The sequence below is a fragment of the Rhamphochromis longiceps genome, linkage group LG11 (assembly GCF_057381845.1).
Source record: "Rhamphochromis longiceps isolate RC_006_pf linkage group LG11, R_longiceps_female_GT1.1, whole genome shotgun sequence".
NCBI lineage: Eukaryota > Metazoa > Chordata > Actinopteri > Cichliformes > Cichlidae > Rhamphochromis > Rhamphochromis longiceps.
Window position 1 is genome coordinate 10,270,988 of NC_140567.1, and position 20,410 is coordinate 10,291,397.

Sequence of the window (20,410 nt, forward strand, 5' to 3'; positions counted from 1 at the left end):
CATTCGACAAGAAGAGGTTCGTTAAACTCTTTATTAGCCTTTTTACAATTCACTTAAAAGGGGAACAGATTTATCGATGGAAACTTAATAACCAAAAACAAAAAAGCAGCTGTGTGATCAAGTTAACATTTTGGGATTCTCATATAGTTACACATTAACTGGTTTCACTGTGCATCCACGAGCCTTTAAAGGCAGGATCAGCTCTAACAGATGTCACTTTTAATGGACCAGATCGGATCATTTCATGGTGTGTAATCAGAATCACCCACAGAATCTGATTTTTCTCACAGCTGAGCCACATGGTCAAATCTCAAGCTGTCATTGGATAATTCAGGCCCACCGCGGTCGCGCTGGAGCCGACAGGAGCGACAGAGAGGTTCCCCTGGTAGGATAATGTTGATGTTCTTGGCATCTATGTTATGTTAAGTGCTGTCGAGCTTTGATGCCAGTTCTGCAGGCATAAACTGCGGGCTAAATTTACACAAATCAATAGCAGAGGATGGTGCTGCTTTCAGTGTTGTGTTGATATAAGACCTTTTTTCCCCCCTCCATTTCTCGGTCTCATTGGGCAGCCTTCATTTCATCTTGTAGTCTTCAGGTCTGTGGAAAAAATACAACAACGCATTAGTATGAAGGGTGGGGAAAGGACCGATTACAAGGAAAAACATGGATAGAATGGGACAGATGAGAGAGTGGGCAGATCTTATCTCTTTTTTCCCCCCGCCCCTTTTTTCAAAATGACTTCAGAGACTGTGTCGTTGTTTTCGGTTTTTCCGCTTTAATTTCAAGCAGAGTTTGCAGCAGACAGATATTATCAGAGCGTGCTGTATTGGTTTTGATACAAAGTAGAAAAAATGTTGTTATCAAATGTAATAGCTCTGCTATCAGCTACACCCGTATGCTGTCGGTTTTCTGTGTCTGAGCACTTGTTTGTGTGTTGACTGTGTGCGTGTGTGTTGTACAGGGGTGGACAGGGAGCTTACATTCAATAATAATCTCTCGCCTGGGCTCCAAGGTTTTTCTGAGAGAATATTAACAGTGTGTTTAATAAAGGGGAACGATTGAATCGCCCTGGATGACCTTAACCCCATCTCCCCTGACACACTCACACGATCAGTAAAATGACTGAGGCAGCGTGTGAGCGAATATTAACTAGACTGAGGCCTATCTCTTAAATAAACCAGGATTAGTTTGACCTTGATGGCCACACAGCGACCAGCCTCAGCACACAGACTGATTGGCTGAGGAGATTGAAGCAGTAAACAATAAGAAGTAGCTCATTTATCACCTCGCACAGGCACACACTCTGACAGCAGTGGTGAACGCAGCACCGACATGCTGTACATATCTGCACAAGGCATATACACAGAGTGAAAACTAATGTCAGAGAACACAAATAAAACTATTGGCCCTGTGTGGCACCACTGTACCTTAAAAATTTCATGTATGCATTTTTCTACTTAACAACACGTCCTGCGTCATCACTGTTCAATAGGACGAGGAGCAGAAGAGGGCCTGACCTTCGACCTGGGGGTGGAGCTATCCTTTTAGGAACCAAATCTGCATGAGCCAGTCCCTGCAAATGCTGACACTATTCTCATGTACCCCTAAATAACTATAGTGTTTGAATACATCTACTTGGTGGTTTCATTTATTTACTAGCATTTTTGGTTTGCTGCCTCAGAAAAGTACAGTTAGACCACATAACACTAGCAGTGCTTCTAAACTCTGATCACTCGAATGCTCATTTTAGGTTTTTCAGGGGTTCCCTGCTCCAACACACTCAATTCAAACGATCATCTTTAACCTGCATGCAAAACCTTTACTAATATTTTCCTACTCAAGTAGGAAAATATGTATACAGAGGGGTGAAAACACTGATTCTAAAAACTGATATTAGTTTAGTTCAAATGTGCAAAACGTTAGGATCATACGAGCTAAATTGTTCATTTGACTGTTGTGAAGCAGATTTGGTTTTGATTCTGAGAGTCTGAGATTTCTGTGTCGACACAGAGGAGATCAATGGTGTTTTGCTTGTGGTGTGTGCAGCACCGCAAACAAAAAACATCAGCATTATTTCCAACAAAACAATGTCAGTTTTGCTCCAAAAGATCACACCACATAAAAAGGAGGAAGAACATGACGAATTTTGCCATTTTGCTCAGTGTAATTGTTAACATGCACCGAATCCTGTTAACAAAATCCCATTAACATTTATTGAAGTGGGACATCACAGAGGCATCCAGCATCTGAAAACCACAAAGGAAACCTAGCTGCAGAAATAGATTCATGTGTTTATGGGGGTTTTTACATAGAGAAAGTACGATGGCAGGAAAGCAGGGTTTGGATTTGCCAATAACAACAATACATTTGTTAAATCCTGATTTAGCTGCTGTCTAAAATGTTTACAACAACCTGGAGAAACAAAATCCAAGCTTTCGAATTAAGCACCTCAGACTGGGTACAAGAAAGACCATCAGAGGTCCTGGGTGCTGAGCATGTCCGGTGGGTGAAGAGCAGTGACCCTGACTCAGAAGCAGCTGGGCCGCGGGTGAACGGATGGATTGATGGATGAACGGATGCAAAGGCTACTGCTGAGCAGGTGAAGCGAGAACGCTCTTCGTTAACCTGTCAGAACGATGTTTACTGCGGCTGAGGCCGGGGAGAACGGCACGATATTATCATGCCGGCAAACCGCGGGTCACAATGCCAGTCTAATCTCCAACCAGAAAATACTTGACTCAGAAAAGCTATGAATATGATTAGGCCGAGTAACAGATGCTCTCTCACACATCCTTCAGAGAAAACTTGTGTATCCAAGCGCTCAGGAAGTGAGGGAATACAGCTGATTTTCCCAGTGTGCATCTGAGAGAACCGTCCTGCTCTGTTTTTGAGGTTTGGCTCCTCGTTACGATGTACAGTGTCCTACTTTTTTACAGCTTTTTGATCGAGCTCACAATGAAGCCAACTTGCATCAACTTAAAAAAGAAAAAAAAGTCAGCTTGGGGACAACTACTCCTATTTTCATGTAGTAGTGCACACAGGAGCCAGCTCCTTAGTGGTTCAGCACTTCAGTTCTTTGTGCATCGCGTCACATAATGACAACTCCAAGTTAGCTGACAATCATTCGCACCGCAGCTACATGTGTTTGTAGTTACGATGAAAAATGTTGCACTTTTTTTTCCTGCTTGAGGAGAAACTGTCATGTCACAATGGCCACAAAAAAAGGAGCTGTCATACATTTGAATTAGATCCATTTGTGTGTGTGTTGCTTAGTAAGACCATGAAAACATTACAGGACTGCGTCAAAGCAGAAGAAGGCAAACCTGGGTCGAAACCTTCCCGTCTTTTAAATATCTGAAGATTGTGCCAGCACACACACAAGTTCATAAGTCGTCTGTTTCTCATTTTAAATGCTTAATTTAAAGCTTTGCACTGCTATTTTTTTTTTTAAGATAAAACAGAGTAGGCTGGCATAGAGAGAGGGACTGTGAGATGGTACACAGTTCAACATCACCCCCTTCTGGACCATCCTCATCAACACAAGACTGAGTGTGACGCGTCACCATGAATGTTTCAATTTCTTCAGTATAAATGCAGCAAAATGGGAGACTGTGATAATTTCATTGGCCAATAATTTTCATCAACAACCTTTCTCGCCCCCCCCTTAACGAAAATGTGACAACACTACGATGAAATGTGATGAATGTACTGATACTTTAATCCCGAATAAAAACGAGATGAAAATATTTTGGAGAGATGGCATGATAAGAACTAATTAAAGTTGTGTAGAACGGCGGGACGAGTTTGGAGGTGATCCAATCAGAAGTAATCTTGTGCGGTAAGGTTAGACGGGCACATTTGATCTGGTAAAACCAGCGCCCATCCTCCCTGTTTCTCATGAAAATGAGAGAAAATTTCAACACTTGGCAGAAAGATCAGAGTAGAAAAGGAAAATAAGACACTGAGAAACTCTCACCGGTAAAAATACAACAAACGCTTTCTTTTAATCGTCTGAATTAACTTTAGATTTACTCTGATGTAATCTTATGTTATTTAGTTGACTAAAAGCATTTAAATCCCTAAATTATGACTAAAACTAAATCAGAATTTGCTGTCAAAATCAACACTGATGGGAGTTTGGGCTTCTTTTTGGATATTAATTGAGAGTTACGCTTCTACATACGGTGTCCACAGCCTGGGGAAGGCATCGATTTCCTCCCGAGTGTACTCGCTGAGCTTCTTCGGTATTTCTCTGGGCTGAGGCAGCTCCTCTGTCAGGTTGGCTTGAATGTCATATGGCAGCTCCTGGAGAGAGGTGGATGAAGGAAACGTTAAAGGCATTTGATCCAAGACACAAAAATTCAAAGAGAAAAGGGAGGAAATGGGAGAGAGGAAAGAATTTATAGCAACTGACACAAATAAGGAGACTGTGTGTTACAAATGGTGCCTTATTCAAAGGCCTGGAGGAGGTTTTAAGCTGGGAATAACACGGAGGAAAAGAAAAATAAATAATCAAAAAACACCAAATGTTCAATAGAAACACTGCCTAAACTGTTGTGAAATGCCTCAGGCTTAGAAACGCCATCTCTAAGTACTACTTAGATTCTGCTGTTAGGACCAAAGTCAGGTAATCAGTCGTTCCTCTGTATATGGACACATTTATTCACAGTATTACAAATCAAAATACCTGATGATGGCACTCCCACCATGATAGTAATTACAATCCGCTGATATTTAGATGGACCCCGTGTGTCAGTTAACAGCCCATCAAGCACTTTTTATGTTAAATTCATTCCAGAGGCTGTGATGTGTGACGCTGGCTCTAGCCAGTGTAATTTGAAACCAATCAATATGCTCTCAAGTGCCAAAAATGCATGCGAGGCATAATTCACTGCGGCAATGATACGACGCATCTGCTCCGCTTTAAATCAACGACTGAGACGGGACAGTTTGTCAACTCTGATAACCGATTGGACGCATTATTTACATTCAGCCTCAGCTGCATTTAATGACTTTTGGCAGCCAATAAGATGTCATTTTCCACAGTAGGCAGAAAACAATACTTCACTGACATCGACAGTCACTCGTTTATTTACGCGTCCCTATTTACATAATCCCAGTATTAGCATTCATTGGAGGTGTATTTACTGGCCGCCCTGTAAACTTTAATATTTCCTCATTTTATACTGTTTTGGTGTACACTACCACCTAAGGGTCTCTTGAACAAATGGCCAGTTACATATGCTTTCAGGTACACACTTTGGGTTAATCTGACGGCATTTAAGTACCCTAGTTACTTTTAAGTAACAGCTGCAACAGTAAAGTTACCACATCAGACCCAAATAAATGGACATATCACCTTTAACATGGCGCAAGAATTTACACTAATGTAGTCGCGGCCCCCTCCCTGAGCCTGGCTCTGCCAGAGGTTTCTTCTTGTTAGAAGGGAGTTTTTCCTTCCCACTGTCACCAAGTGCATGCTTGTAGGACATTGTTGGGATATTTTCTCTCTTATTGTATTGTCTCTCTTATGATATAAAGCACCTTGAGGTGGTTAAATTGAATAATAAAATAAAATAATAAAATTAAAGCAAACTAGTCTAAATAAAGCCAAACAAGCTCCCCTATGAGTGGAGGCAGTTTAGCACCAAGTGACACACAAAACTGCAGTTACAAAAGCCTAAACACTTCCCCAGAGTTGACGCTTATTAAAGTCAAACTACAATAAGTCTGAATGACTTTAACACAGTGATGAAGTCGGTGATGTCATGTCTAAATGTCTAAAAAGAGCTCATCTTCATGAGTCCTCGCCCTTTTCTGTGATTTGTTCTTCTTAGGGCATCAGCAGAAAGTGAAACAATGGCCTTAAAGATTCATGAGATGAAGTGCAGAGTCACGAGACAACTCTGGTTCCTCAATATTCTTGGTGACGCATCGTAAATATAGAGCTGCTGACAATCCATCCATCCTCTACCGCTTATCCTTGTCATAGGACAAGAGACGGGGTACACCCTGAACAGGTTGCTAGTCTGTCACAGGGCTAACAAATTGAGACAGACAACCATTCACACTCGCATCCACATCTAAGGGCAATTTAGAATCACTAATTAGCCTAACCCCACTAACTGCATGTGTTTGGACTATGGGAGGAAGCTGGAGTACCCGGAGAGAACTCATGTAGACACGGGGAGAACATGCAAACGCCACACAGAAAGACCCCAGCCAGATGATGGAGCCGAACTTAGAACCTTCTTGCTGTGAGCCAACAGTGCTAACCACTGCACCACCTTGCCGACCAGAACTGCTGATAAGTAAAGCTTTAGACAAAAGGGAGAGAGACTAGCGCTTCTGACAAGAGGACAACAACAACCAGATTTAGTAAAAAACCTTAACCTCACAGCCATGCACTCATTCTCTTAATGTACCCTGACTGTCTTTCATTAGTGAGATGATGTGAAACAGGGCTTACATCTTCAGGAAAGATGTGTAATCGCTGCATCATGGTGCGCCGGTGCAGGTTCCGAGGCAGCATGCCGTAAACTGCTAACCTTACGATCTGGAGAGGAGAAGGACAATGAAAATATTGACATAAAAATATTTTCAAAAGTCTGTGTTTATAGCAACAAATTTTCTGTTTTTCTTATATTTTCTTCTAAATTGTTCCTCAATGCGAAGCAGGTTACACAACTTGGATGAAGTTACTGGATTGAGAGAGATGTTGGACAGACGCAGTGCTGACAAATCATTTATGTGTCCAAATCTATTTCTTCCTCTTCGCACGCCAACCCTTCAAATGTCACATCAACTAAATCACCTTCAGGATGCACATCTGTGGTCGCTGACTGGCCTGAAACCAGCAGCTTAGTGCATGTCTCTTCTGGTTTAGTGCACTTCAGACTGGAGACCAGTGCAGGTCATGCACCTACATCGAGTCATTCCCGCATGTCAGGAGCAATTTTACGGTGTACTTTTAGCACACTAGCTGCATATGGGAAAAAAGTCTACAAACCCACAACTTCTGCAAAAAAACAAAAAACAAAAAAACAAAACACTCTTACTGAGTGCACCACTGCAGAGGCATGCTTATCCTTCACACAGCTTCAGGCGAGGCCTTAACATGCAAAACTCACTTTTATACATTTAAAATTAAAAAAAAATGTTTGATAGATGTCTGGGGGAAAAAAATCATGATAGATATTCTCCAATACTTAATGGATTTAATATTTAATGAAACAGAAAATGCTGTAAATATGGGACTGACTATAGTGAGGCAAGTACTTGAGTTACGATTATGTGCACTTCTTTTCGCCCACTGATGTCTCTGTCATTTTTGTAACGTTTGAATGAGGATCTGTGGAGATTTTCTTTCCCTTATATTCATATTTATTCATTTATACTTCAGGAAACTTCAGGAAGACCAGGAAACACTTGACCCCTGTTTCAATCCAGGGGGTCAGTGTTGACATTGTGGAGGACTATAAATACCTTGGAGTACACATTGACAATAAACTGGACTGGGCTAAAAACACCACAGCACTTTACAGGAAGGGCCAGAGTCGTCTCTATTTTTTGAGGCGACTGAGGTCCTTCAACATCTGCCAGAAAATGCTGAGGATTTTCTATGAGTCTGTTGTGGCCAGTGCGATCCTCTATGCTGTTGCATGCTGGGGGAGCAGGCTGAGGGTCGCAGATGCCAACAGACTTAATAAACTGATCCGTAAGGCCAGCAATGTTGTGGGGATGGAGCTGGACTCCCTCAAGGTGGTGTCGGAGAGGCGGATGCTGTCCAAGATAAAGACAATGTTGGATAACACCTCCCACCCACTCCATGACATGCTGGTCAGTCACAGGAGCTCGTTCAGTGAGAGACTGAGATTACCGAAAAGCACCACTGAACGACACAGGAAATCATTCCTGCCTGTGGCCATCTCCCTGTACAACGCATCCACTTAACACACTGTTTGCTGCTACAACTACACATGTTTCTTTTCCAACTATTTATTTATAAGTGACTTATGTATGTATGTATGTATATATATGTATATATTGTACTATTCTTAGTTAGCGTATTGTCTGTCTTGTCTTAATGTTGGTTTAAAATGGAGCACTGTAACAAAAAATAATTTCCCCCAGGGATCAATAAAGTATTCTGATTCTGATTCTGATTCTGATATCTTCACCCTGTCTCTGTGTGCCTCGAGTTCATTCATCATTTTCTCATCATTTCTTTTCAAAAACATTTTTTTCAAGGGTTAAAAAAAACTTCCTAAAACAGCTGGATGCTGTTATTTTCTAATCACCTCTAACCAGAAGTATTGAGGTGTTCAGGGACTGTGTAGCGGTGCAGAATAATACACATCTGGTTTTCTAGTAAGTGTCCCAGATGAATAAGGGAGCAGCTGAATGTATCTTTTATTTTCAGTGTGTAAATGGTAAACGGGCTGATTCTTTTCTATTTTATTTGTGCACTCGTAGCCCTTTCTCCTACGAGCCTCACACACACACACACACACACACACTTTTTATACTTTAGAGCTTTTATCTGTCACACATGGACTCTCCAGCGGATGCATTGGGGGTAACTTGGGGTTCAGTATCTTGCACACTGGAGGAGCCGGAGCCTGCAGCACCAACCAACTACAGTGCCCATTTTGATTATAATGACGTGACACCAGAGTACATGCTTGTGTCAGGACTGATTCAATAAAAAGAATCAATGACCCTCACTAGAGTTATCCTTCAGCTCCTGTTCTGTTGTTGTTCCTGTTTTTTGAGTCGCTGCTAAGTAACACAGGAGTTTGCATCATTTGTTAAATACAGTATGCAGGTCACAGTAAGTTTGCCTGGAATAATCATGGATTCATGTAAAATATTATGTAAAAAAGCTGCCACACTGGGCTCTACTCTTCTTTCTACACAGGAGAAGAGCTCATTACCTTGAAATCATAAATATGCATCACAACCAAAATCCCAAGAATTATCCTTAAACTGACATTCTTGGTCTGAGTTTCAGAAAATATCAAAATACCTCCATCAACCAGCACAAATCCACTGCTGCTTAATCCCACTCCTCAGCACTTTATATTAATATGCATGAGCAGCACATACGAGGAAAGGGATGAGTGTCAAACCAGGAAGCACCTCCACTGCAGAGCATGTGGCACACTTGTCTCTGTGTGGTTTAATTAATCATACCTACAATATAATCAAATTCTTGGTGTGAGCTAAGGTTTAAAATTCACTCTAAACAACACAAAGAGGAGAACAGAAGCCAGCAGCACTTACAGCTTTTGGGTCCTTATGATGGAGCTGAGCAGCTGTGACTTGTTTGAATCCACCAGGGTACCTTTAAAAGAAAATGAATAAATTACGACAAATCTCTGCCAGTCCAATTTTATTTCATGAACTGAAATTGGCATTTATTGCTCTGATGATGCTTTTTTAGTTACCAGTTCGGATTATTTTTTCAAATTAGCCCAACATCATGCTATCCATTTTACAGAAATACACATGCTGAAGGCAACATTTACTGTAGTATTTATATGTTCATGTGAAAGCCAGCAGGCTCACTGAAAATCCAGAGGTAATTTTTAATTATAACGTTTTGTGAAGCAGTGGCTGCTGCTCTCATTAGGAGGCGTGTGTGGATGCAGACTTTGAGTCAGAAGAGGAGGGACTGTGACGTGAAACAATGAAACGCAGTATATTCTAAATCTGAGGATTTCTGTTCATACAACTGCCAGAAAAATGTTGCAGGAAGAAACTTGAAAATTCTGATTTAACTTTTCAGACTGAGCTTACACAGCAAAGACGTCAAATCAGACATAAACGAGTATTTCTGCTGTTCAGTAGAGCTGGGCGATAGAACGATAACGATATGTATCGCGATATAACTTTTTCTCGATAGAAAAATTAAACTATTGCGATAGACCTCGCCGCTCTTGTCCTCTTAAAAAAAAAAAAACCAGCCTATCCAAATTACGTAGCGCAGAGCCGAACCAATCACAGCCGCAGCGCAGCACAAGTGCCAAGCCGCACATGTGTATTTGTTTGGGAAGCAGCCAGCCACCGTACCGCCCGGGTAATGGAGGAAATGAGTGTGCCGACTAGAAAAATCAACCGAGCGTGACCGAAGAGAAAACAGATGATGGTTCCAATGCCGGAGAGATTGTCGAACGGAAGAGCCATAGAAGTTCCGTAGTTTGAAGGTATTTCGACTATTTCAAGTCTGACAAAAAACAGAGTAGCGTGCACTGTAAATTGTGCCGAAAGCAAGTCTGGAAATACAATAAACTGGTGCATGCGCTACGTCCACACGTACCCGGGTATTTTTGAAAACGCAGATTTTTCTATGCGTTTGCACCTTTCGTCCACACGTAAACGGCGTTTTTGGTCACTGAAAACGAAGATTTTTGAAAACTCCGTTTTTGCATTTACGTGTGGACTAGAAAAACGGAGAAAACGCAGCGTCAAAGGTGTGCGCATTTTTTGACATCACACTGTGCGCCACGTTATTGTTTCGGTGAAATCAATTTCTACAATACTGTTAATTCTACTCTCTGCAGTGTTTAAATGCTTACATATACACACAGTTACTGTCCGTCCACACATACGACTCGGTTCTGCTTCTATGCCCCAGCTTTGTTTACTTTTTCCCACCGAGGCTTCTAGACTTCTGATTGGCCAACATTTCTGCACGGTTAGGAATCTAGCGCCACCTGCTGCTTTGGCATGTTCATAGCAGCGTTTTCCTTCATTTCTGCCTTTATGTGTGGACGGGATTATTTTTTAAAACGGAAACGGAAAATCTCCGTTTTCAAAAATACCCGTGTACGTGTGGACGTAGCCTCAGTCTCTGACTGGAAGCGCTAATTTGTCATTCGGCTTTTGTCAGACTAAAGTAACTGTTAAAACTGTTTGAAAAGCTCAGCTATACAACAAGGAGAGATTGAGAATTTCCTTTTAGTTCTCAGTTTATTTGATATTGACAAAAGTTAGTCAGTTTTGTCTGTTCTTCTGTAAAACAAACTAAGATTTATTTTTAGAATTAATATTTTGTTTCTAAGTGGAATTGACAATTTAGTCTGTTTCGTTTGTTCTATTTTGAAACTTAAACGCTTTAGCGGCTGCCTTTTGTGTAGTTTGCAATATTTGCCTTTATTTATCTGAAAAAGTCTCATGTTCCTTAAGTACATCTACCCTGTTGAACCTATTATGGGAAATAAATATTTAAATAAAAACAAGCTGCTGATTATTTCACATTTTACTTGTGAGCAACGGCACATTTAAATCTTACAAATATAGTTATTTGGCTTATATCGTGATAGATATCGTTATCGCCTGAAATGAAAAAAACATATCGTGATATGAAAAAATCTTATATCGCCCAGCTCTACTGTTCAGTGACCCAAAAAACCTCATTTACATCACTGTTGGCAGCAGACTAAACAAAGCTTTATGTAGGCCTCGCTTTGTCCTGCTTTGAACTGGAAACATGAAATTAAAATCATGACAGATGGCACTATACACTTACCCCGTGTGTGATGAGTAGACTTTCTGTTCCCATTTGTTCCCAGAGAAAGCTATGTGTTTGCTGTTTATCACCACCACATGGTCACCACAGTCACCTGTGAAGATGTTCAAAAGGTTTGTTTTCAGGCTCAATGCATGATTAAAAAGCCACATTATTCTGTTTTAAAGAGAGGAAGACTAGCACATATAGCTGCTCTACCAATGACGCCACTACTAAGAGCAGCAGCTACCTTGTGAGACTAAGGCTTAGCTTTACTAAAACATATTGTTATTCCAAAGTATAACTGAGAAGGAAGGGAAAAACATTTTTAAAGCTTGTCCTCTGCTGCCACCATGTGGCAGTTCTATATAAAAGTAGATGCTTCTGTCATAATGTCATAATCCAGACGAGGAAATCCCAAAAATTGATTCTGTTTAACTGGATGTAGTGTTTTCAGTGGTAGAAATGTTTCATCACTCATCCAGGTGACTTCTTCAGTCTCAGCTGACTGCAGGTTTCCCCAACCTTATAAAGGGTACATTTGTACAATGACTGCAATTAGAGCTGGGCGATAGAACGATAACGATATGTATCGCGATATAACTTTTACTCGATAGAGAAATTAAGCTATCGCGATAGACCTCGCCGCTCAAGGTCAGCCAATCCAAATTAAGTAGCGCAGAGCCGAACCAATCACAGCCGCAGCGTCACGTCGCGTGACTTGTTACGTACAGCACAAGTGCCAAGCCGCACGTGTGTTTGTTTGGGAAGCAGCCAGCGGGTAATGGAGGAAATGAGTGTGCCGACTAGAAAAATCAACCGAGCGTGACTGAAGAGAAAACAGATGATGGTTCCAATGCCGGAGAGATTGTCGAACGGAAGAGCCATAGAAGTTCCGTAGTGTGAAGGTATTTCGGCTATTTCAAGTCTGACAAAAAACAGAGTAGCGTGCACTGTAAATTGTGCCGAAAGCAAGTCTGGAAATACAATAAACTGGTGCATGCGTCACACTGTGCGCCACGTTATTGTTTCGGTGAAATCAATTTCTACAATACTGTTACTGTTAATTCTACTCTCTGCAGTGTTTAAATGCTTACATATACACACAGTTACTGTCCCTCCACACATACGACTCTGTTCTGCTTCTATGCCCCAGCTTTGTTTACTTTTTCCCACCGAGGCTTCTAGACTTCTGATTGGCCAACATTTCTGCACGGTTAGGAATCTAGCGCCACCTGCTGCTTTGGCATGTTCATAGCAGCGTTTTCCTTCATTTCTGCCTTTATGTGTGGACGGGATTATTTTTAAAACGAAAACGGAAAATCTCCGTTTTCAAAAATACCCGTGTACGTGTGGACGTAGCCTCAGTCTCTGACTGGAAGCGCTAATTCGTCATTCGGCTTTTGTCAGACTAAAGTAACTGTTAAAACTGTTTGAAAAGCTCAGCTATACAACAAGGAGAGATTGAGAATTTCCTTTTAGTTCTCAGTTTATTTGATATTGACAAAAGTTAGTCAGTTTTGTCTGTTCTTCTGTAAAACAAACTAAGATTTATTTTTAGAATTAATATTTTGTTTCTAAGTGGAATTGACAATTTAGTCGTCTGTTTCGTTTGTTCTATTTTGAAACTTAAACGCTTTAGCGGCTGCCTTTTGTGTAGTTTGCAATATTTGCCTTTATCTATCTGAAAAAGTCTCATGTTCCTTAAGTACATCTACCCTGTTGAACTTATTATGGGAAATAAATATTTAAATAAAAACAAGCTGCTGATTATTTCACATTTTACTTGTGAGCAACGGCACATTTAAATCTTACAAATATAGTTATTTGGCTTATATCGTGATAGATATCGTTATCGCCTGAAATGAAAAAAACATATCGTGATATGAAAAAATCTCATATCGCCCAGCTCTAACTGCAATTAACACCACTGAAGAACAATGGGTGGGATGAAGGCCAGTAAGAAATAAAGTTCTCCTTTTTACTTCAAGTGCTGCTTCAGCTTTTACCTCTGCAGTGCTGTACCACAACATGCTTAAACTAAGGGTTTGTTGTGGTTTAAAAACAATACCTCATATATACACAATGAAACAGTTAAAGTGAGTTACAGTGAGAATTTGTTCATGACTGTCTGGTGAGTGTGAGATGGAGTTCCTACTCACTCAGAGCATGGTAGATAGGTTTGTGTTTCCCCTGTAATCTAATAGAACACATAGTTGCAATCTTCCCAGGCGGCTGCATCCTGGCATCAATCAGGAACCAGGAACGGGCAAAGGTCGCCCATTGCTGAACGAAGTCAAGGAGAAAAACTTAAATTACATATGCTAAGGCAAAGACCAAGGAACTGATCGTGGACTTCAGGAAGACCAGGAAACACTTGACCCCTGTTTCAATCCAGGGGGTCAGTGTTGACATTGTGGAGGACTATAAATACCTTGGAGTACACATTGACAATAAACTGGACTGGGCTAAAAACACCACAGCACTTTACAGGAAGGGCCAGAGTCGTCTCTATTTTTTGAGGCGACTGAGGTCCTTCAACATCTGCCAGAAAATGCTGAGGATTTTCTATGAGTCTGTGGTGGCCAGTGCGATCCTCTATGCTGTTGCATGCTGGGGGAGCAGGCTGAGGGTCGCAGATGCCAACAGACTTAATAAACTAATCCGTAAGGCCAGCAATGTTGTGGGGATGGAGCTGGACTCCCTCAAGGTGGTGTCGGAGAGGCGGATGCTGTCCAAGATAAAGACAATGTTGGATAACACCTCCCACCCACTCCATGACATGTTGGTCAGTCACAGGAGCTCGTTCAGTGAGAGACTGAGATTACCGAAAAGCACCACTGAACGACACAGGAAATCATTCCTGCCTGTGGCCATCTCCCTGTACAACGCATCCACTTAACACACTGTTTGCTGCTACAACTACACGTTTCTTTTCCAAATATTTATTTATAAGTGACTTATGTATGTATGTATGTATATATATGTATATATTGTACTATTCTTAGTTAGCGTATTGTCTGTCTTGTCTTAATGTTGGTTTAAAATGGAGCACTGTAACAAAAAATAATTTCCCCCAGGGATCAATAAAGTATTCTGATTCTGATTCTGATTCTAACAAGCTGAGACATCTCAGCATCAGAAACCAAAGAAGGCCTGTTAATTTTCCAAGCTCCAAAATTGTAAAGATGGGCAGCTTAAAATAATGGACATGCCAAACTGTCCCTTCAAACTATAGTTGGCAAAATGTTTACTCTTCCTTGTAGACAATTTTAATATCCTAACCTTTCAGCAATTAGTCAGCTGCTAAGAGAGAAAACTGGTTTCTTCTGATCTTTTTCTCCAAAACACTTAACCTGACCGGTCCCTCATTTCTAATCTTAGCTATCCTGGTCACTCCAAGCAAAACTTTCAGCATCAAAACTCAAAACCATACATCATAACAAAGTCTCGCTACCATCTTGTAAACCTCAGGGTAAAAAGTTATTGCCAGTGTTTGTATATATTTTTTAATGTCTACGTTATAATCAACCCAATCCTTTCTCCCAGTTAAAATATATTTATAGAACTGGTGTCACAACAAGACATTTGTAACATTTGTCACTGAGCAGCTTCTACCTGGTTACAGAAATACTCTTTCTGGTTCAAAATGACAAGACATCTTTCATGAGATAAAATATAGATCAATAAATCATTTAGAACAGGTGAAATGCATTTTCTGGTAAATACAGGTGGCAAATGATCATCATTTTTTTTAAACACTAGATCATGTGTTTAAATTATTTTAAGTATTTCTTACTTCTTACTACAGAGCCAAGTAAGAAGTAAGATAGAAATGGTGGCGAGGATTAAATCTCATATTAAGACAAAACTTAAGAGTCTGTAGAAGAACTGTTTCAAACAGCTAGCATCAAAATAGCAGTATAGCAACTCTCTAGGATAAAACCATATGAGAAACGACGTTAAGTCAAAGACTAGACGTTTTAAGTGGTACATTTCACTAACTGAAGGTTAGAGTTATAGTAAATGGACAATAAGACCTTCGATTTCTTTTAGAAAGCCTCTTAACTACTGGAGGCAGTGCACTCGTTCACAGCTAGCTGTTAAAATTTCTCTCATGTAACAGTGTCAGTGTCGTTCAGCGACGCTAGCTACCAGCAACCATTAAATAACAAAAAATACAAACATAAGGTGGAACTAATGCAGCCCACAGCGTCTCAGATTACCTGTGCAGATCTGGAGAAACTGGACATTTTAGATTAAACTACTAGCGCATCCTCTAAATAGTTGACCCCAACGTGAGCTTCGGTCCGCTACGAAATTATGTTCGGTTGAAATAAGATATTTTTAAGGGTTCCTAGGTTCCAAATTAATCTATATTTATCGTGAGCTCATGTAGTGTCCGGCACTACTGTATATTCACGATTATACATATTTTAACTGACAGTATAGCTCGATATTTAGCTAAAAATTAGCTTCAATTATAATTCTGTAGTATTTAGTTTCTACCCGGTGGTATTTTTACGTGACATCTTAACGTGGTTACCTCACTTCCTTCTCGCGAAAGAGAGAGCGGGGAAATTTGACGGCCCTTCTTTGGCAGAGTGATCAAATTGCTTTGACTTGTTTGTTATTAGAAAAGGAGTGTTTGCTTTGGTTTGTTTCCCTCTGTAAAACTTTTGGTTATTGTTGGCCATTTATTGTTGATATAACCTGCCGTCTGACTGACAATGAGGACTTTAGAGGAGGTGCGGGCCACTCTGCAGATCGCCAAACTCAAAGAGGAGGACTTACAGAAAACTATCCACTGTCTGTCCTTTGGGCCAAACGTTTCATCTGCGGACTACTGCCTGATGGAGCTCGACGACACACTCTGCAAACACATCGAGGCTGGCCAAAGGTAAAGCTGATTGTAGTGAAAATTCCCGTGAAGAGACTGACAGCAAAGAAAATGTTCCTCTGCTAGTTTGGGGAACAAGTCAACAACCTTTCAAAGTTATTGTGGATTTAGGTTTTAATGATTGATTAGTGAAAGTGTAGGAACTACAATTTTCTGCTTCAGAAAATCAGAGCTGAAGTGCAGGGTGGACGTGCATGAAGCTATATGTAAATATAAACTAATTGACCACTTTTTTAGGTATACCTGTTCAACTGCACATATAACGCAAATATCTATTCATAGCAGTAGCTCAGTGCATTTAGGGATGTAGACATGGTCAAGATAACCTCCTGAAGTTCAATTTGAGTTTTAGAATGGGGAAGAAGGGTGGTTTAAGTGACTTTCAACATTGGTTGTTGGTGCCAGACAGGTTGGTCTGAGTATTTCAGAAACCGCTGATCTACTGAGATTTAAATAGAGTGGCCTGAAGAGAGATAATATCCAACGAGTGGCTGTTTTTCTGGGAGAAATCCCTTGTTAATGTCAGGGAACAAAGGAGAATGACCACTTAAAGCTAGCAGGAAGGCAACAGTAACTCAAATATCCACTTGTTACAGCCACGGTCTGAAAAAGCATCTCTGAATGCACAACAGGTCAAACACCGAAGCAGATGGAGTACAGCAGCAGAACACCACACCAGGTGTCACCCCTGTCAGCTAAGAACAGGAAACTGAGGCTACACTTCGCACAGACCGGTCAAAATTGGACAACAGAGTTGAAAAACATTGCCTGGTCTGAATACTCTCAATTTCTGCTGTCACATTCAGATGGTAGGGTCAGTATTTGTCATGAAAACAGTTCAGACTTGTGGTGGTTTTGTAAGACAGGGAGAGATATTTTCTTGACGCACGTTAGTGCTAAAGGACCATCGTTTAAATGCCACAGCCTACCTGAATATTGTGGCTATCGATCCTTTTGTGATCAGTGTACACATCTCGTGATGGCTGCTTCCAACAGGATAACATACAAAAACTCAAATCATCTCAAACTGGTTCCTTGTATCCACAGTCACCACATCTCCACCCAGTAGAGCACCTTTGGGATGTGGTAAAACAGGGGGGTTGTTATTATGGATGTGCAGCTGACGAATCTGCAGCAACTGTATGATGCCAACATGGACAAAGAAATGTTTCCAGCAACTTGTTTAATCTAGTCCATGAAGATTAAAGGCAAATGGGTCCAGCTAGGCAAACTTGAAAGTTAAGTTTACCTGGTGATAACTAATAACTAACTTTTTTCCCTCTTTGCCAGTCTAGTGATTCGGGGCGATAAAGACGAACATGCAGTGGTTTGTAGCGACGACAAGACCTACAGTCTAAAAATAGCTGACACATCCAACCTGCTGCTGTTTCTTCCTGGATGCAGAACACCAGACCAGCTGACCGACACCGAGGACAGCTCTCATGTTGTGCACGCTCAGGTAGGACCTACACGGGTGTCTTTCTTTGACTGACAAGCACAAACTTATAGTCGGTGCATAAAAATAGATTCCTGTTGCAGATATGGGGGTTTTGTAACAGCTACTGGGAACTGAGGAAACAGCGACCAAGACTGAAGAAGCTAAAGAGGCTTTTAATGGAAAATCCTTACGAAGGACCTGCGTTAGGAGGGCAGCAGGAGAATACAGAGAACAGGGTGAATACACCCCGTTAGATCTTTTCATGTCGATGCTGATGTTGCTGTAGCTGTTAGTAACCAGTTTGCCCTGTTCCCAGTACACAATGCAGGATCTGCTGGAGAGGATTCAGGCCAGTGAAGAGGAGATAAGGACACACTTAGAGACCATCCATGCCTGTCAGATAGATGGTAAACAGTGATGTCATTTTTATTTAACATCATGACAAAACAGATAGCTACCAGCTCTTCAACAAGAGCATCCTTTTTCCTTCCAGGATACTGGCGCGTTCTGGACTTTGACTATGAGATGAAGCTGCTTGGTCATGTGACTCAGCTGGTGGACTCTGAGTCTTGGGCCTTCAGCAGGGTTCCCCTTCAGACCAGTTTAGATGAGCTGGCCCCACTCGAGCCCAGGTCTGTGATCCTTATCTTCACCTCCAGAGATCAACAAATAGTAACATAAAGATGCAGATGGAGTAAAGTTGCAGTGATTGTTTTTAACATACCCAAGTGACACAGTTTAAGAGGCTATAGTGACTTTCTGAGCTTGTATTTTATGGCTACATAGTGATGTTTCCTTTTCTGTTCACAGAGAGATGATCGAGCACTGTTTGAACTGCTATGGGAAACGCTATACTGAAAATGGTGAAAATTTGACCTTCGCACCACAAAACTAGAAGGATTGCACACAATTCTCAGCTGCTTGGTAATGAAATGTGTTTTGTGTCCTTTATCTATACAGGTGAAGTGTTTTATGCACTAAATGAGGACAAAGTCTGTTGGGGTATCGCACTGATGCTGCTGCACAATGCTGTCAAGTTCAACCTGAAGGAGTTTCAGGAGGTCTGGCAGCAGAGCGTCCCAGAGGGCATGAGTACAAGACTGGACCAGCTAAAGGTGAACCTGTACACCTTTTGTCCTTTATGATGTATTCAGAGTGAGAAAAGTGTTGGGAGTTAGAATATAAGCTGTGTATTTGGGCATTTTCATTGTTTTTAATTAAGGAAATCCTCACAGGCTTGGCATTCACTTATCCATAGGATTCCCCAGACATATCTTTAGTTTACTGAGTTTTTCTCTGTTTCTCTCTTAAGCCAGTGTGTATCCCGTTGTGTTTGAGAAGCTACTTTCCAGAGTTTAGCTTAGTTTCCTGACTGGTGTTGTCTGTATTGTATATCTTCCAGGGCATTGCCCTGTTGGACCGCACCTCCCGCCCAGAGACCATCTGCCTGCTGCGTGTGGAGGACCTCCCAGAGGACACGGTGGAACGCTTTAACCACCTTTTTACACTCCGAGAGAAATGGACAGAGGAGGATATAACACCATACATACAGTTAGTGTTATCCATACAAATTATTAAGGGCTTTAATTAAAGAAACACAAAGAGCTTGTGAGTAACCCGAGTCCCATTTTTTGCTTATTACAATGTGTAACGCTCCATTTCCTCATCCAGAGATCTGTGTGGAGAGAAACAGACCACCGGAGCCCTCCTGACCAAATACGCTCGGTCTTCAATGCAAAATGGGATCAAGGTTTTCAACTCCAGAAGGCCCGTGGCTACGTGAACACTCCTACTGTAAAGTTATTTTTACTGTTTGAAGATGTATCCATGTGAATCTGTTCATTTCACCCTGTCACTTTTTTGATGCTCTGTGAAAATCTGTTTGCTAAAAATGCCTGTTAGCACGTTTTCAGCTGCTCCTTTTTGTCTCATGTGTAAAATCATTGAATAATAAAGTTATCAGAAAAACAAGTTTTTGTTTTCTGTTGACAAACTTAGACCTTTTTTATTGTCGGCAGGTTAATGCAATGTTGGAATTGTCCACAAGGTGGTGCCATATGCGGAGTAATATACAGCTGTCAAAAGTTTATGTCCACTCATCTTGGGGATGAATGTCATGGTAATGATTTCTGGGTTTTAATGATTTCTTTGACGTGTTTCTTTTCCAGAGCGGAGTGACTGTACAGAAAACATCATTAATGACTTTCAAAAACAAGAATGCTTGCACAAGTTTGAATTTATTTTAGGTTTTCTTTAATCCACACAGGGTCAGACGTATACATATAGAATAAAATATATATACATACCCCCACTAATATTTTGTTATAAATCCCTTGGCAACCAGTCACTTTTGAGAATTCATCAATACACTTCTGGCTTCTTGATCTTTGACCCACATTCTTGGCAGAATTGGTAGAGTTCATTTAAATCAGTTGGTTTCCCAGCACAGACTCGGGTTGAGGCTTTGGGAAGGTCATTCCAAAAGCTTAATGTTAGCCTCCTTATCCTTTCCACAACCAGTTTTGTTTTGTGTTTGGGATCATTATCCTGTTGGAAA

The 20,410-nt window shown here is 41.0% G+C and overlaps 3 protein-coding genes across 4 annotated transcripts in view; 2 read left to right on the top strand and 1 right to left on the bottom strand.

The window, feature by feature from the left end:
* Nucleotides 1–17: 17 nt before the first annotated feature.
* mrpl13 (mitochondrial ribosomal protein L13) lies at nt 18–15,879 on the bottom strand. 2 transcript variants are annotated; one of them, XM_085422287.1, is made up of 7 exons: nt 15,742–15,879; nt 13,678–13,801; nt 11,537–11,630; nt 9,289–9,349; nt 6,473–6,559; nt 4,187–4,308; nt 18–600 (listed from the first exon to the last, which is right to left on the bottom strand). In XM_085422287.1, the coding sequence occupies exons 1-7, from the start codon at nt 15,766–15,768 to the stop codon at nt 576–578; spliced, it is 540 nt and encodes a 179-aa protein (XP_085278413.1). In that variant the 5' UTR covers nt 15,769–15,879; the 3' UTR covers nt 18–575. The 2 variants fall into 2 exon arrangements, with proteins under 2 accessions (XP_085278413.1, XP_085278415.1); XM_085422289.1 differs by lacking the exon at nt 6,473–6,559.
* LOC146658581 (protein tyrosine phosphatase type IVA 3) overlaps nt 12,271–20,410 on the top strand; it is a 164,806-nt gene continuing 156,666 nt past the window's right edge. Inside the window, exon 1 of the mRNA XM_085422295.1 lies at nt 12,271–12,423. The gene's annotated coding sequence lies outside the window, so the exon portion shown is untranslated. The remainder of the gene's footprint in view (nt 12,424–20,410) is intronic.
* dscc1 (DNA replication and sister chromatid cohesion 1) lies at nt 16,059–19,841 on the top strand. Its single transcript, XM_085422285.1, has 9 exons — nt 16,059–16,415; nt 17,706–17,874; nt 17,955–18,089; nt 18,170–18,260; nt 18,347–18,485; nt 18,664–18,716; nt 18,814–18,968; nt 19,256–19,404; nt 19,525–19,841. Exons 1-9 carry the CDS (start codon nt 16,246–16,248, stop codon nt 19,634–19,636), a joined length of 1,173 nt encoding a protein of 390 aa, XP_085278411.1. The 5' UTR covers nt 16,059–16,245; the 3' UTR covers nt 19,637–19,841.

What these genes read in the sequence shown, in the direction of transcription:
- mrpl13 (XM_085422287.1), bottom strand. Translation starts at nt 15,768, where the DNA reads ATGTCCAGTTTCTCCAGATCTGCACAG. An exon ending in GTTTCTCCAGATCTGCACAG is followed by an intron (nt 13,802 to 15,741) that starts GTAATCTGAGAC and finishes GACTTCGTTCAG; the next exon opens with CAATGGGCGACCTTTGCCCG. An exon ending in TTCCCCAGGCTGTGGACACC is followed by an intron (nt 601 to 4,186) that starts GTATGTAGAAGC and finishes TTTTTTCCACAG; the next exon opens with ACCTGAAGACTACAAGATGA.
- dscc1 (XM_085422285.1), top strand. Translation starts at nt 16,246, where the DNA reads ATGAGGACTTTAGAGGAGGTGCGGGCCACTCTGCAGATCGCCAAACTC. An exon ending in GAAACGCTATACTGAAAATG is followed by an intron (nt 18,717 to 18,813) that starts GTGAAAATTTGA and finishes TTATCTATACAG; the next exon opens with GTGAAGTGTTTTATGCACTA. An exon ending in GATATAACACCATACATACA is followed by an intron (nt 19,405 to 19,524) that starts GTTAGTGTTATC and finishes TTCCTCATCCAG; the next exon opens with AGATCTGTGTGGAGAGAAAC.